Here is a 16,952-nt window from a genome sequence, read left to right as displayed (position 1 = left end):
TTGTTTTTCTCAGCCATCATCATGCCGCATGCTGGCTGGTTCTGATCGGTTACCTGCTGGATTTGGCAGATGGAGCAGTTGCTAGGCAACTGAATGCGTGTTCTGCACTGGGTGAGTAGTCCTTCAATACAAGTGAGTAGGGCCAGGGGTGAGTCTTGTTGCTTTAGATATCTTTAGATGCATTCATTAACAGTCCACTCTGGAGCACTACTTAAAGAGCACCTATTATGCCCCATTTACAAGATGTAATATTGGTCTTGGGTGTCCCCAGAATGTGTCTGTGAAATTTCAGCTCAAAACACCCCACAGATCATTTATTACAACATCTGGAAAATGTCATTTTTGGGGCGTGTCTAAAAATAAGCTGCATAATACCGCTTAATAGTCCTGCTTAATAGTCTTAGTCACATTTTAGTCATTTGAGTCTTTTATAGTTTTAGTCTAGTTTTTAGTCAATGAAATTGCTTTTTTGTTAACTTTTAGTATTTACTTTTAGTCAAACTGCTTACCAACAATTATTTTGGTAGCTATTTTTTATAGTCTTCAAACAAAAATAGTCATTAATTCTTCTCTCTTTAGAGCAAATCAATTAAGCTTATGAGAATTTTTATTTCTGGGTAGAGATTAAAACTCATTTAAACTAATTTTAAACTCATTTTTCAGATACAGTAGGTTTACTTAACATGTACACATTTATTTAACACCTTTTGTTGGTTAAAGGAACACTCCACTTTTTTTGGAAATAGGCTCATTCTCCATCTCCCCCCGAGTTAATAAGTTGAGTTTTACCGTTTTTAAATCCATTCAGCCGTTTTGTCCTGTTCTGGCGATATCACTTTTAGCATAGCTTAGCATAGATCATTGAGACCAATCCTATGAGACCAATAGCATCGCATTCAAAAATGACCAACGAGTTTTGATATTTGTTCCATTTAAAACTTGACTCTTCAGTAGTTATATCGTGTACTAAGACCAGCGGAAATGTAAAGCTGCGATTTTCTAGGCCGATAAGATTAGGAACTACACTTCCATTCCAGTGTAATAGTCAAGGAAGTTTGCTGCCATAATATGGACGCAGCAGGCGCAGTGATATCACGCAGCACCTGAAATTAGTTCCCAGCTAGGTAACTTCCAACGAAGAACGCTCCCTTTGCATGCAGTTGGTCACGTTGTGCTATTACTGCGCCTGCTTCGGCCATGTTACAGCAGCAGACTTCCTTGACTATTACACTGGAATGGGAGTGTAGTTCCTATATGGAGAACATTCCTGAAATGTTTTTCCTCAAGAAACAATTAGTGAACAAACTCCATCGCATACCTGCAAGTGATAGGTGCGTAGGATAATAAGACCAACCAGGTGGATCGTTTCAACAGACAAGCAATTCCCGCACACTATCGTAACTTGCAAAGAAGTAATATTTATTGACACAACGTTTCTCTCATACGACCTTCATCAAGAGGTCGTGTGACCGAAACGTTGTGTCAATAAATATTACTTCTTTGCAAGTTACGATAGTGTGCGGGAATTGCTTGTCTGTTTCCTCAAGAAACAACATTTTTTACATGAACATCTTGGATGACAAGGGTGTAAGTAAATGATCTGTAAATTTTTGTTCTAGAAGTGACCTTTGACTTTGAAGGTAGGGTAAGCAATTTCGGCTAGCAATAGCAAGCTAGCTTTGAAAGCAAGCTCCCTCCTTCCCTGCAATAAGGCGGAGTCATAGATGCATCATTACCACCAGATACAGTGTGTGCAATATCTAAAATGAAGTCAATGAAATATGCATTCATTTATTACTTTAGAGTTTTTGGAAACAAACAAACAAAACACAAACCACCTCTTCCAAACCACACAACCTTGCCAGCTCTGTAGTGGAAAACCAGTGGTTAATGTGCAGGTGGTCACGTCCACTCAGCTGCCTGAAATAGCTTCGCAGTGCCCTCACAATGCCAAGTCACTTGTACTCTTGAGCTGCATACTGTTGCCTGTTGTTCTGCACGATCTCACTGATAGGTGTTGTTTTGCTTCCAGTCCCCTCCTTTTTTTGTCAATTGAACAGTTTGTTATGAAGCAGCCTAATTCAGGGGGATCACGTTCTGATTGTCTGTTTAATCCTGATGCAATGGACCCCCAGCATATCTGACATTGCTCAAATTGTTGACCACGAGATTGAAATTCCAGCCTGTTTGTTTGGACACACACAAATGTCCCAACCTGATGAAAACACTTCAGCTTCACTAGTGATAAAGCAACTCCTGTTTGTCAATGACAGGCTATTTTGAATTGGTATGAAGATTTCTCATGTTTCTCTTAACAGATTGTTTTAATGGCTTAAAGCTTTCAATAGGTTTAGCTCAGTGTGTTAACAGGAATGGAATAAATGGTCGATTAGTAATCCAACAACTGATTAACTGATTAGCATCACAAAGTAACTTATCATCACTAGTAATGGAAAGTCTGACTCATTTCCGGCAATCTTCGTCTGGCAATGATTCAGTGACTCTGTAGTTGATTTAAACCAGTGAGTGCTGAGCTGCGATGCCAGTAAGTTGTCTACAAACTGGAATCTCCGCATGATGTCACTCAAATTTACAATGATGAAAATCCATTCACTCCTTTTTTTTTTATAAATCCCCCGAAAACCTAAAGTCTCAATTTTCAACCGCTGAGGTAATGACAAGATGGGATGCTATGCGACATGATTTCCCAAAGGGAGCAAGCAGTGTATCGAAAACAAAATGAGCATAGGGCAAACATGGCGCAACGACGAGGTGCCTTTTATGAGCTCTTTGTGAGTTTGCAAGTGGTGAAAATAAAATCATATAGACGCAACAATGAGCGCGCTTAGTCCTGCAGATGGCATTGGGAGTAGTCGACTTAAAGCGACTACAGTGAACCAAACAAACCAAACTACAAGTGTGAACACACTCTTAGTATCAACCAGAGCATGTGAGCGACGCTCAGCTCAATATTTCACTTTGCGGGCGTGTGCTCCACTCAGTCGCTCATGGCCAAAGCAAAATGCTCCGCTAATGTTCCGCTCACGCTCACCGGTAAACCAAATCCTGCTCAGATCATGCTCAGAAATAAAGTTTCTCCAGTGGTGCTAATTGGTGTTTTTTTTATTCCTGAATAAATGTCTCAATTAATGCAGTAGTCCGATAAGTAACGCTTATCTTTCAGGGTGACGTTCAGCATCTACTTTTTAAATGTTTTATTAATGTATAAAATTTTAATTATTATTTTAAAAACCTGTCCTGTTTTTGAAGCCACTTCCTAAAAAAATTCAATAACTAAAAAAGTATAGCTATTTGATTTTCATTAGGCCTACTTTATTTCGGAAAAAAAACACAGCTTCAGTTATTGTGCAACAGAACATTCAAAACACGCACACAAGATGAAATAAATGCACATAGAATTTTACAAAATTCAGGCCCATGAAAGGCACACACAAGATGAAATGCACTTAACAAAGAATTATTTTAGTGGCGTTAATAAAAGAAACACTTTTTAAAAAAATTAAAATAGACCAAAACTTCAGAGAAATGCAGTCTATTAAAAAGTCTTTACAGGATTTTAGAATTTACTTTTAGAAATATTAGACAAACTATTGCTTATTCCACAGATTCTCAAAGTAGCAAATTACCAAAGGGCATTTTGGGTTGAGCTAAGCATATTGAGCAAGCTATGCTCCCCTCTCTGCTCCTGCTCCACTCTGCTCACATGCTCTGGTATCAACAATGTGGTGTTCTTTTTTTTTTTTTTTTTTTTTTTTTTTTTTTTTGTTCTGCAGGTGCTAAGTTGGATGATTTTGCTGATTTCACAACATTTGGAATAGCAACATCTCTCATCTTAAGGACACCAAGTCTTTTGGATAACATCCTGTGCATGATGTATGTGCTGTCTGTCTATACTCGGCTCTGCTTCTTTTCTAGCGGTGAGGAACTTATTCCAAATTTTTTCAATACACACACAAACATACACACACACACACACACACACACACACACACACACACATATATTTATAATTTTTTTGTCATAATGTTAGAAAAGATTCCTAAATGTTGTTCTTTTTAACTTCATCAAAGAAATGTAGATTATACAAGAAACGTATCATAGTTTTCACAAAAACAAAAGGATAGTAACCCAAAAATAAAAATTCTGTCATTAATTACTTACCCTCATGTTTTTCCAAAGCTGTAAGACCTTCGTTCATCTTTGCTCATCACAAATTAAGATATTTTTGATGAAATCTGAGAGCTTTCTGACCCTGCATAGACTGCAATGTAACTGACACGTTTAAATGTCCCAGAAAGGTAAGAAGGACATTGTTAAAAAGTATTGTCACACCCTTATAACATTACAGTTGATCCACTTATGTTACATGGACTATTTTATTGATGTCCTTACTAGAGTTGCATCGATCCGATACTCTGGATCGGTATCAACGCCGATCCAAGCTTTTTGAATGGATCGGATATCGGTGATGCGTGACCGATCCAAATTCGAAACTGTTACCAGAGTTTGATTAAATAATTAGCAAGAAATAATGGTCTACTGTAAAAACTATAATAATTCATACAAGAACACAATTATTTTAAAACATTGCCTTAAAAATAAAATACATTTACAATAAGTTGCGCTGCTTACACAACCACATGTGATGTGAATGTGACAGGCGAGTTCAAAGGGAACTTTCACATGCAAAGTCTACTGTACCACAGCACGGTAAACATGTCCCTGAACTTCTGTAAATATTTAACTCTTGATACAGCATCTAGTAGCATTGCAAATTGTAATATTTGCAAAGCCAAAGTTTCAAGAGGTGGAAGTTGCCACCCGTTCCTTAAAATACGGAATCGTCCCGTATTTGAGAATGAAATTGCGCGTCCCGTTTTGAATCAATACGGGACGGGTTCTGTCCCGTATTTTTTTAAATAATTTTTTTAAATCAGCGTCTCATGCAAATCATCCCACACGCATTTTATGAAGATGCCTCCTTTTCTACTCTTGATTGGGTAATACTTGATGTCATCGTTAGTTTGATTAGTCTTTTTAACTGTCCAGTGAGGAGGGCGGCTCTTTTAAGCAGAGTCTACCAAGTCTAAAAATGGCAGAAGATGCTTCTCCAGGTAACCCCTCGTGTCTTAAAGTTTCAGAGCTTAAACGCAAGAAAGGTTCCTTTCAGGGGTGGACTGGCCATTGGGAGAACCGGGAGAATCCCCGGTGGCCTAGAAGGCAATTTGGCCCGCTGCCATTTTTTTAATTTATATTTTATTTTCATATATATTGTTGTTTCTGTTGCCTGCCGAATGTACCAAAGTGATTATTTCCAAATTCGCCATTCAATAATAAAACTCTTAATAAATCGTAATCCGCTTCGTCTTGACTGACAATGCAATTCGCCTCGCGCACGCTCGCTCCGCCCAACCGCGCGTCCGCCAAAAGAATGCAAGACTCAAGAATAGAGCGCCCAGGTGGAGCAGAGAGGCAAAACTGTCCTGTTCAGGACATCATTTACAGGTCAGATACATTTGTAAATAGACTATTGTAGTTTTGTCTTTGTTTACTTAGTTAAGCATTAAACTGCTTGCAAATATTATCAATACCAGTCAGTTTGCTGCAAAATTATCAAAATTACATAACTGTTGTAAAGAGTTGAAACTTAGCAGACAAATAGCCTATTCACATTGTTTTATAACAAGTTTAGAGGGAGCTATGGCTAACAACAATATGGCCCTTCAATATGACAAAAATCAACCATGTTTTCACTAAAAACCAAAAACCATGGTTACTATAGTTAAACTATGGTAACCACAAATTTACAAAGGGTTTACTACACTTTTTGGTATTTGTAGTAAAATTTTGGTTAAACAAATTGTAATCAAAATGCCAAAAAAACAAAAACAAAACACGGATACTACTATACTTTTACCATAGGCCTAAAAAACCTTTAATTATTTTGCATGGCACCAGCTAATGGATTAAAACTTTTTTATGTGATAATGATAATGGCTATATATTATCACCCCCCTCTCCAAACAGTATGCGTCCCTTATTTATTTGTATTAAAAGTGGTAACCCTATTAAAATGTAGTGTTTCGAATTACAACACCACAAATTTATTCAAGCATCTTCAAAAGCATCACGCAACAGAACACAAGGACAGCTTGTGACAGCTTTTAATACTTTCTTTGTAAAAACTTTGTAAATGAGATATTTTTTAATACAGCAGTTAAATAAATAAGAAGTTATTATTAAATGACTTTCATTGCCTGACTATAACACTATTGCCTGATTTTGCTCTATTTTGTCGTCAAAAAGTCTGAAACAAACAAGTCACAACTGAGCTACTGCGCATCTCCACTCAAACACAGCGGTGTTTGGTTTATGAATGAACGTGCGTTTTTAAACGAATCTAGTAAAATGATTCAGTTTCCCATTCAAACAGAGTAACTTGACATCATTTCTGAATGAACCATCCGTTCGGATGAATCAAATCAATGAAATGATTCAGTAATTAAATCAATGTCTTGCCGCCATCTGCTGGCAGATCTGTTCAGTTATTTATATCTGTAATATTTCTGTTTTCAAAATGTTATTTTTAAAACATTAATCCTAACACGAATTTATGAATTTGATTGCACTCATGCATGTCTCTCTTTTTTTTCCCCCTTTTTTATCCAACAATGTGCAAGCAGATTTGGTATTTCTTTCTTTCCCTAAAACAAATAAATCTTAATGACAGTGAATTGTATACATTCTTTAGTTTTGAAGGTAAAATACCCCCACTGATATCGGCCTGGTATCGGTATCGGCCGATACTCAGAATTTTTGGTATCGGATCGGTTTTGAAAAAATGGTATCGTTGCTTCCCTAGTCCTTACTACCTTTCTGTGCCGTTTGAACGTTTCAGTTGCACTGCTGTCTATGCAGGGCCAGAAAGCTTGCGGATTTCATCAAAAATATCTTAATTTGTATTCTAAAGATGAACGAAGGTCTTATGAGTTCGGAATTACATGAGGGATTTTTTTAATTAATGACAGAATTTTCATTTTTGGGTGAACTATTTAAGTAGCACAACACTGACAATAATAAGAAATGTTTCTTGTAGTGTATGTCAGTATGTCATGAAGTGGCTGTCAGTTAAAAATGTGTCTGCTGTTTTCTTCAGGAATCCCATTCATGTATCGTGGCCTACCATGCATCTACTCCTCTGCCATCCTGGTGTGTGTTTCTCTCCTGACTGGAGGAAATATGGCAGTACTGAGAATCCTAGCAGTGGCCATGATTCTCTTCATGGTCAGTCAGAACTTCTACCCACATGACAGAGTACTGGAGTCTCAGGCCTGGAAGAAGGTGGTCTACATTGGAGGTAAAGCCAGTAACCAATAAATAGCAGATACTGTCTAAAATAAATAAATGACTAAACATAACACTAAACATAACACTAAAAACTAAAATTAGCCTTTTGAAATGCTACATGTGAATTCTATGGAAGCCCGTTTCCGCCAGGTCAGAAAAAAATCCATGCCTCAAAAAGTCGAAATTATGACATACTTAAGTCATAATTACGAGATAAAAAGTCGAAATTATGACTTGACTTAAGTCGAAATTATGACTTACTATGTCGAAATTATGACTTAAAAAGTCGAAATTATGACTTACTTAAGTCATAATTATGACTTAAAAAGTCGAAATTATGACTTAAACACATTGATCACATGACCACTTCACGCCTTCCGTTTTGAATCATGATTCGCCATACCTACGCCTTTGAAGTTCCGTTTCCAGGAGTGTTCTAATGATAAACCGGACATTCCAGAACGAATTACCTTGCCTTAAAACTGTTTGAAGCTCCAAGTTCAGTAGCTACACACCTTATTAATAAATGATATAACATTTACAGACAAGCAGAATATATTGTAAAATATAGAAAAGCGGCAATAATTAATAAATATATATATATATATGTATATATATATATATATATATATAATGTATGCAAACAGATGTGGGCAGGATTTGAACGCAACGCGCTGAGTTGCACCTACGCGTTTTCTGTTGGAGAAAAACGCTTAAAATCAGCGCGTTGTGTTCTTTTTCACCCGCTTGCCTTTTAAATGTTAATACTGAATACTAATCTGAATACTTAGATGTGTTTGTGCCAAATTACTTGTACTTTAGGAGGTAATAAAGAAAACCTGAACCCACCAGAAAGCCAGAGGCTCTTACAGCAGACCCAGACCTGCCTGACAAAAAATATGCATTGACTACCAAAACATGTGCAGTTTTAGTCCTTGGGATTACTAAAAGATGATGGTTTGTGGAAAATAAACTATCTAATGTTTTAAAGTACAAATTAATGTGAAAGCAAAATGTCTAAGATGCTGTGTTGAAAATGTGTTGAATGAAAATATTTAAATTCTAATTAATTATTAAAAATATGAGCAAATTAAACTAGTTTAATCCTGTCATGTCTGTCTCCAATTGAAGGCCCAGTGATTCAATAACTCACTCAAAAACATAAAAGACATTCATTTGTCACCACCTACTGGCATAACAATATAATCAGCAGAAACTGTCAATAATTAATTAGAGCAAATCTCTTTAATGAACAAATTCAAAAGAAATCTGTGGTAAAACGTTTAACGTGTCTTAGTGGAAAGGAGAGTGAAAAAAAACATACACACACATTGTATTCAGATTATTTAATATAAACTGTGTACAGTGTACAGGCAAGCGGGTGAACCCGGAATATGAACGCAACGTGCTGAAATTAATATAATATTAATTAAATAAATATATAAATATATAATATACTGTAGGTTAGGCCTAATAATTGTAATGATTTTATGTCAAACAACAAATACAGTATATAGAGAAATTGAGCAAAGTTTCAACGGAGCTTTCAGTAACCTCTGTTTTAAAGCGCTCCAATTGGATCTCGAGTCATTTAATTCAGAATGGGACTTCAATGAGCGTATCGTGAATCATTTGATTTCGATCGGGATGTATAGCGGCTTCGCAGGATGTATGTGTGTGTGTGTGTGTGTGTGTATATGTATATATATATATATATATATATATATATATATATATATATATATATATCAACTGTATACAAGATTTTGACCTTTTTCATTTTCTTTTTTTTTTTTTTTTTATTTTTTTTTTATTTAGTTTTTATTGACATTCGGTAACAATTGTTGCATGTGCATGCATCACAAAGTGTCAGCTTGAATGTCTGTTTTCCAGAAATAAAGAACATTAAAACAAAATAAAAACAACAACTTAAACACTTAGGGAGTGAAGTATGGTTACTGCTGCATATATAACATATTATTGTCTCAGGTTAAGCAGATCAAAGTCCGGCCTGTATAGTGTTATATAGTCTATCCATTTTTTCCAACGTGAAAGAAATAAGTCCTTCTTGTAGTTCAAATCTGCAGTTAATTTCTCCATCCTGCATATTTCCATCGTGATGTCCATCCACATGGTCAATGTTGGACTCTCCTGTGAAAGCCATTTTTTTGTAAGTGCCTTTTTGCCTGCCACTAACAAAATACTGAATAAATGTTTGTCTCTCTTTGTCCATCCATCAGGCATGAGTCCAAAAAAAAAGACTTTGCTTTGTAAGGGCAAGTGGCTCCCAAAAATTTCTTCTATTGCTTTATGTATTTCCTTCCAATAAGTTTTAATACCCTGACAACTCCAAAAAACATGATAATGATTTGCATTTATATTTCCACAATTTCGCCAACAGTCTGGGGAGTTACCTTTATAGTGTGATTTTTGATAAGGTGTAATAAAATATCTTATCAGGCTCTTCCAGCCAAACTCCTTCCAACTTTGTGAGCTGCTACATTTCCATTGATATTCCCAGATTGTTTCCCATTCATCCTCTGACAGCTCTATTCCTCCTTCCCTTTCCCACTTTGTCTTAATGTACAGGGTTGAATGTGCTTTCTTATTAATAAGCCCTTTATATAGACCTGAAATAATACCCCTGTCTTTGTTTGCTCCATAAGCCCTTTTAAATAGATCTAACAGCTGATTACTTGATTCCGATACACACTTTAACTTTTTGCTGATAAAGTGTCTCAGCTGCAGGTAGCGATGGAAGTCCTGTGACTCTAGAGCATATTTCTCTTTAATCTGTTCAAAACTAAAGAGTGTATTATCTTTTATTATTTTGCATATAGCCGTTACTCCTTTATTTGTCCATTCCTTAAATCTTGTATCTAATTTATTTGGGACAAACTGTGTGTCATATGCACACCATTTAAGGATCACAATGTCCTCTTCTAATTTGTATTCTGCTATCACTGTTTTCCATATTTTAAATGTTAACTTTACCCATGGGTTTTCCGTATTTTTTATGAATTCTTGCAGGCTGCAATCGGCTATAAGTGCTTGTATGGGGGTGGAAGTCAGACCCTCTTCAATTTTTTTCCACTGAGCGTCGTATGTTGGATTACACCAATATATCATATATTTTAATTGTGCTGCCCAGTAATAATCTCTGAGGGAAGGAAGGCCCCATCCCCCTTTTGCTTTAGTCAGTTGGAGGGTTTTAAATCGGATTCGGGGTCTCTTGCCTTGCCAGATATATCTGGACAACATTTTATCCCATTCATTGAATAGTTTTTGATCTATTTCTATCGGTAGGGTTTGAAATAAATATAATAATTTGGGTAGGATGCTCATTTTAATCGAGTCTATTCTTGAACTGAAACTTAAGTATGGAATTAGATTCCATCTTTCTATATCCTCTTTAATTTTCTTTTGTATCGGTGAGTAATTATGTTGAAACAGTTCTGTGAGATCCTTCGGTATTACAACCCCCAAATATTTAAGATATTCTGTTTCCCATGCTAAGTCATATTTACCCCTAATTTCATCTGGTACTTTATAATTGTATTTAAGCAGTTGTGTTTTATTTATGTTAATTTTGTATCCTGATAGTCTGCCAAAATATTCAAGCGATTGCATTAATTTGGGTAGGGAATTTGTTGGTTGACCCAGAAAGATCAAAATATCGTCCGCGTAGCAGGCCAATTTGTGCTCTTTATCCTGGATGTTAATGCCTATTATTTCTTTATTTTGTCTTATATATTGGGTTAACGGTTCTAAGTACAATGCAAATAGGAGTGGTGAACATGCACAGCCTTGCCTCGTGCCCCTTTCCAATGTAATACTATTAGATAAGCTGCCATTTACCTTAATTCTAGCATTGGGTTTATTATATAATGCTTGTATTGTTTTAATTATGGTCTCGTGTAGGCCAAATTTATGTAAAACTCGATAAAGAAAACTCCAATTCACTGAATCAAAGGCCTTTTCTGCATCAATACTAATTACCGTAGCTGCTATTTTATTCTTTTGGATGTGGTTAATAATTTGTAGTGTTCGTCGTATGTTATCTTGCGTTTGACGCTCTCGAATAAAGCCTGTTTGGTCATTATGTATCAGATTAGGTAGAAATCTCTCTAGTCGTCTAGCCACAATAGATGTAAATAGCCTATAATCTATATTGAGAACCGATATGGGTCTATATGATCCACACTCTAATTTATCTTTATTTTCTTTTGGAATAGCAGATATTATTGCTTCCTTCCAACTGGGTGGTGTTTGTGCTTTCTTTAGAGCCCAGTTAAAGGTAGGAAGAATTACTGGTATTAGCTCTTCTTTCAACTCCTTGTACCACTCTGCCGTATAGCCATCTGATCCTGGTGATTTGTTTGATTTGAGTTTACTTATTGCCATTTTTAGCTCTTTTTCAGTTATGTCCTTTATCATTATTTTATTCTGTTCTTCATCTAACACTGGTAATTCCAGAGAATCCAAAAACTGATCTATTTCAGTTATACTGCCTCCTGTCTTTTTAGAGTAAAGAGTCTTATAAAATGTTTCAAAGGCTCCCATAATTTCATTTAGTTTGTTTTTTATTATTTTAGTCCCTGGATCTTTGATTTTATGAATTGTGTTCTGTGCTATTTTCTTTTTAAGTTTCCAGGCCAAAACTTTCATTGATTTGGATCCACCTTCATAATATCTTTGTTTAAGGAACATCAGATTTTTCTTGATTTCATACGTTGTCAAGTTATCAATTTCGTTTCTAGTTTTCCTGATTTCCTCCAATAGAGATTGTGTTGTTCGCTCTTTATGTTTTTTCTCTAATTCTTTTAATTTATTTTGTAATTCTCCCAATTTCTTATTTCTCATCTTTTTTTTATAGGAGGATATTGCTATGATTTTCCCTCTCAGGACCGCCTTTAGGGCATCCCACAGAATGGGAGGGGATACATCCCCTTTGTCATTCATGTCCAAGTAGAAGTGGATTTCTCTTTTTATCTGTTCTTTAAAGTGAGGATCATTGAGCAGGCTTGAATTTAATTTCCAGTTATTCATTTTTGGTTGTAAGTTTAGATCTAAAGACAGATTTACTGGTGCATGGTCGCTCAAATCTATTGTTCCAATTTCACATGTGTTTATTTTATCTTTGTCCTTTCCAAATATTAGGAAATAATCTATTCTCGTATACAATGAGTGAGGTGAGGAGTAATGGGTATAATCTCTTTGATTGGGATGCAAATCTCTCCATATATCAATTAACCCAACCTCCTCAAATATTGTGTTAATTTTCTTGATCAATAATTTTGTATTCTGGGCTTTCCCAGTGGAAATATCTAGTTTTGGCTGTAAATGTACATTTAAATCCCCCCCACAGATTAGAAGGCCTACTGTCTCTGATACCATCATATTAACGACTTTCTTAAAGAAGTCGATATCACTTCCGGGTGGTGCATATATGTTTAGCAACGTTATTGGATTATCCTCAATGTTTCCTCTTACTAAAATAAATCGTCCCTCCCTGTCACTTATTTCGGATACTTTTTCAAAGTGTAATTTGCTTGATATAAGGATAGCAACTCCTCTCCTTCGCCCACCTTTATAAGAAGAAGAAAATACGCTTGTAAAACCCATTCTTTTCAATTTCTCGTGTTCCTTGGAATCCAGGTGGGTTTCTTGTAGATATACTATTTGTGCTTGTTCTTTTTTCATTTTAGTTATTATCTTATTACGTTTTATAGGATTTAACAAGCCGTTTACATTATATGAAGTAATTTTTATCTTGCCATTAGCCATAATCTGATTGTCTGGGTGTTTTTGAGACAACGAAATCAGGTGCAATCCATACACTCCCTGAACATACATAAACAACTATTATATAAACATAAGAGCTGTATAGAACAACAGCTGCAAAAAGAACATTGAATTGTCTTTGAACAAATACTGAATACAAAAAAAAAACCATGTTGACTTCCAACTGTGGGGTCCTCAAAATGACCCTGAGTAAGCCCCGATGAAAGGGGGGCTTTGAGGGAGGGCCTCTCTCACCTGTAGGTGTGAGTGGGCCTTCATGCGCTATTCGGCCGCTGTCCATTCTTTTCACAGCACAGATAGAACACCCGACCATTGTAATAATCTCTGTTGCCACATTTAGCGTAGTTCCAAAATTTTTTTTAAAACAAAGAAATCCCTTATGCGTCTCGTTTTAACTATTTCTTCGGGGACATCTTTTTTAATTTTAAAAGGAGCGCAAAAGAAGAGACGAAAAAAAAAGGTGGAGAGAGAGAAAGGAAAAAAACCCACAAAAACATCACCGGCAGTCCTCGCAATATGTCAGTTTTTACGTCCTATCGTTACTCCTGTTCCTGTCGTCTGAATGCTTGGAGTTTCTCCTTGTAATCCCGGGTCCGATCCTTACTCATCTGACCCCTGGTCTTCCTCACTGTGCGCCACGTTAGATGTCGGATTTGTTCCATAATGGTCTCCGGGCGTTTGATGACCGTTACCGGGAATCCCCTCTTCGCCAAGTCGCTAGTTGCTTCCTCCACCGAGCTATATAACACCGGTCCCTCTGGATAAAATACTCTCATCTTTGCTGGGAATGGAGTTTGGAACCGGATTTTCTTCTCTTTTAACACAGATTTCGCCTCTGCATATTCCTTGCGTTGCTTTAGAACCTCCGGTGCGTAATCATGATCCAGGTTAACTTTGCTACCCAAATATTCAAATCCACGTTTCTGCCAGGCTAATTTTAATATTTCTTCTTTTGTTCTGTAGCTGGCCATTTTGGCAACGATGGATCTTGGCGCCGCATTTGGTGGTGGCTTTGGGACGAGCGCGCGGTGCGCTCTCTCAACTCGCACTTCAGCTGACTCGGGCAACTCCAGTTTGTGCCTTAATAAACGCTCCACGAAATCAACCATTGAAAGTGCATCGTCTTCCGATCCCTCTTTGACACCGTGTATCCTAATATTTTCTCTTCTGGACCGTCCCTCCAGATCCGTCAACTTAGCGTCCATTTCAATATGCAGTTTAAGCATCTCAGTTACTGCTTCCTCGTTGGTTTGTATTCGAGTTTCAGCGTCTTTGATCCTTTCCTCGGCCTCTTCCACTCTCGTATTTGTCTTATTTATATCTTCTCGGATCCCCTTCAACTGTGCGTCATTATCTTTCCTGAATTCCCTCAGTTCTCTGAGTATAAGATCCAGACTTGCGTTGCTAGCTTGTTCTCCTTCGTCTATTAGCGCGTCGTTGTCCTCCATGGCGCTGCTAGCCGGCGAAGTGTGTTCGTCTACATCTCTCTCGTGTTGCACCCTCTGTGTAGATTTCTTTTTGATTTTGTTTTTTGGCATCTTTAAGCCCCCTTCTTATTTTAACTTTTTGCAAAAGTCGTTGCGAATTCGAGTTGTTGTGGGCTGTTTTCACCTCAAATGTCGGGATCACGTTCTCCTATGCTGCCATCTTTTTTCGAGCCAAACCGGAAGTCGACCTTTTTCATTTTCATTCATTTCACTCTTTTTTTCCATTAAGCCACCCCCAATTTATTAATAAGGTGTGTAGCTACTGAACTTGGAGCTTCAAACAGTTTTAAGGCAAGGTAATTCGTTCTGGAATGTCCCGTTTATCATTAGAACACTCCTGGAAACGGAACTTCAAAGGCGTAGGTATGGCGAATCATGATTCAAAACGGAAGGCGTGAAGTGGTCATGTGATCAATGTGTTTAAGTCATAATTTCGACTTTTTAAGTCATAATATGACTTAAGTAAGTCATAATTATGACTTAAGTAAGTCATAATTTCGATTTTTTAAGTCATAATTTCGACATAGTAAGTCATAATTTCGACTTTTTATCTCATAATTTCGATTTGTTAAGTCATAATTTCGATTTTTTATCTCATAATTTCGACTTGTTAAGTCATAATTTCGACTTTTTATCTCGTAATTATGACTTAAGTATGTCATAATTTCGACTTTTTGAGGCATGGATTTTTTTCTGACCTGGCGGAAACGGGCTTCCATAGAATTCTGATGCAACACAGTATGAGAAAAGTATGAGAAATATTATCATATTCATTTTAAGATTTGCTTAAGATAGCATTTTAGTAGAAGTGGTGCTTTTAAAGATTGAGTGTTAATTCATTAGCGGATACACTACCAGTCAAAAGTTTTTGAACATCAAGATTTTTAATGTTCTTAAAAGAAGTCTATTCTGGGGTCCGTTCTTCGTACCTGTCACACCCCCGGACTTTCTTGTTGGTTTTTCCCATTTTCCCCCGCAGTTCTGAGTGGTTTTGGTTTTTCCTTATTGTCTGCACCTGTGTTTGTAATTAGTCTGTCTATTTAAGGTGTGTGTTTTCCCAGTACTCTTGTCGGTCTTTGATGTTATATGGATGTCTTACCCTGCTGTTCCTGTGTCTGCTTGTATTCCGTTGGATTTATTAAATATTCGTCTTTTACTACGTCATTGTTCGTCTGTTCCTGCTAGGGTTGGGTCGATAGACGATGCCATCGTCCATCGCCGATGGCCGATAGGCATCGCGATGCTGAGCCGGCATCGCGATCCATCGCCCCGCCCCCGCCGCAGCAGCAACCCGCTCGCGAAAAACGCACACTTAAATCACACTATACAGCCAAATGAAATGCATGCTTTCAATTTCCGCATCTTTACTTACTTTACTATTATTATTATTATTATTATTATTATTATGAGGAAATAATAAGGAAGTTGGTAGCGATCACAATACAAATTACAGTGAACTCCAAACGAATTACACGAACTATGTTCGTTTACATTAATAAATGAAGCGGAAAAAGTGATTGGCAGGTGGTAATTTGTGTGTAACTTATCTTTATTTATTTATGGTTTGGTTTAGGGCTGCAACTAACGATTATTCGTAATAAAGAAAAAAAATCTGAAGAAAAACACACTATAACAAGCATAAAATACAGTGTTTCTGCTATTTATTCTGCCGTGGCTGTGTTTAGTGTCCCGCCAACAGCAGCAGCATCAGCAGCAGCGAGCGCAAGTGCCTCCAGCAGAGTTCCGCGTTCAAATGCACGCAGTAGTGTTAAGCTGGTCGCAAAGCCCCGTGAATGAATGAGTTTTGTTTTTGATTTGAATTATTTCGTTTCATAGTAGCCTAGTTAAGTAATAGTTTAAAGTAAATTTTACTCTTACCTTTATGAGCAAAAATTAAGTTTCACATGGCGCTGGCATCTCCATGTCGTGCAAATGCGCTTCTCCAAAAAGCTCTCCGCAAAATGATTAGATATGCGCCTATTAGTATATAGGATTTATCTAGGTTAAACGAATAAACTAATATTGTGATATGCTTTAAGTTTTTTTTTATATCTATGGATTTTAAATTGTGATGACTTGAGAAGGCTATAAATTGACCATTAACCGCTTGGTCGTTACTTTAAAAAACAAAAACTTGAATTTTACAAACAAAACGTGTTCCAAATATATTTCTAAATTAACTTTATAAACTAAAGAAACGAAAATAAATGTCATTACTTCGCTATTAAAAACAGCAGCTGTGCAATGTGGAAGAGAAAGAGAAAGTCAGGTTCCAGTCGGACTCGGGCCAGT

General features: G+C 36.7%; 1 protein-coding gene across 3 annotated transcripts in view; it reads left to right on the top strand.

The window, feature by feature from the left end:
• Window positions 1-16,952, top strand: part of tmem269 (transmembrane protein 269) — a 30,868-nt gene that overhangs the window by 8,347 nt on the left and 5,569 nt on the right. For all 3 annotated transcript variants that reach the window (XM_073823811.1, XM_073823810.1, XM_073823809.1), the window contains 3 exons: window positions 14-111; window positions 3,795-3,938; window positions 7,178-7,378. In XM_073823811.1, the coding sequence (XP_073679912.1) occupies window positions 14-111; window positions 3,795-3,938; window positions 7,178-7,378 (443 nt within the window). The remainder of the gene's footprint in view (window positions 1-13; window positions 112-3,794; window positions 3,939-7,177; window positions 7,379-16,952) is intronic.

The sequence above is a fragment of the Garra rufa genome, chromosome 18 (genome assembly GCF_049309525.1).
Source record: "Garra rufa chromosome 18, GarRuf1.0, whole genome shotgun sequence".
NCBI lineage: Eukaryota > Metazoa > Chordata > Actinopteri > Cypriniformes > Cyprinidae > Garra > Garra rufa.
The sequence above is the reverse complement of the archived record's forward strand: the minus strand, read 5'-3'. Positions and strand labels throughout refer to the sequence as shown.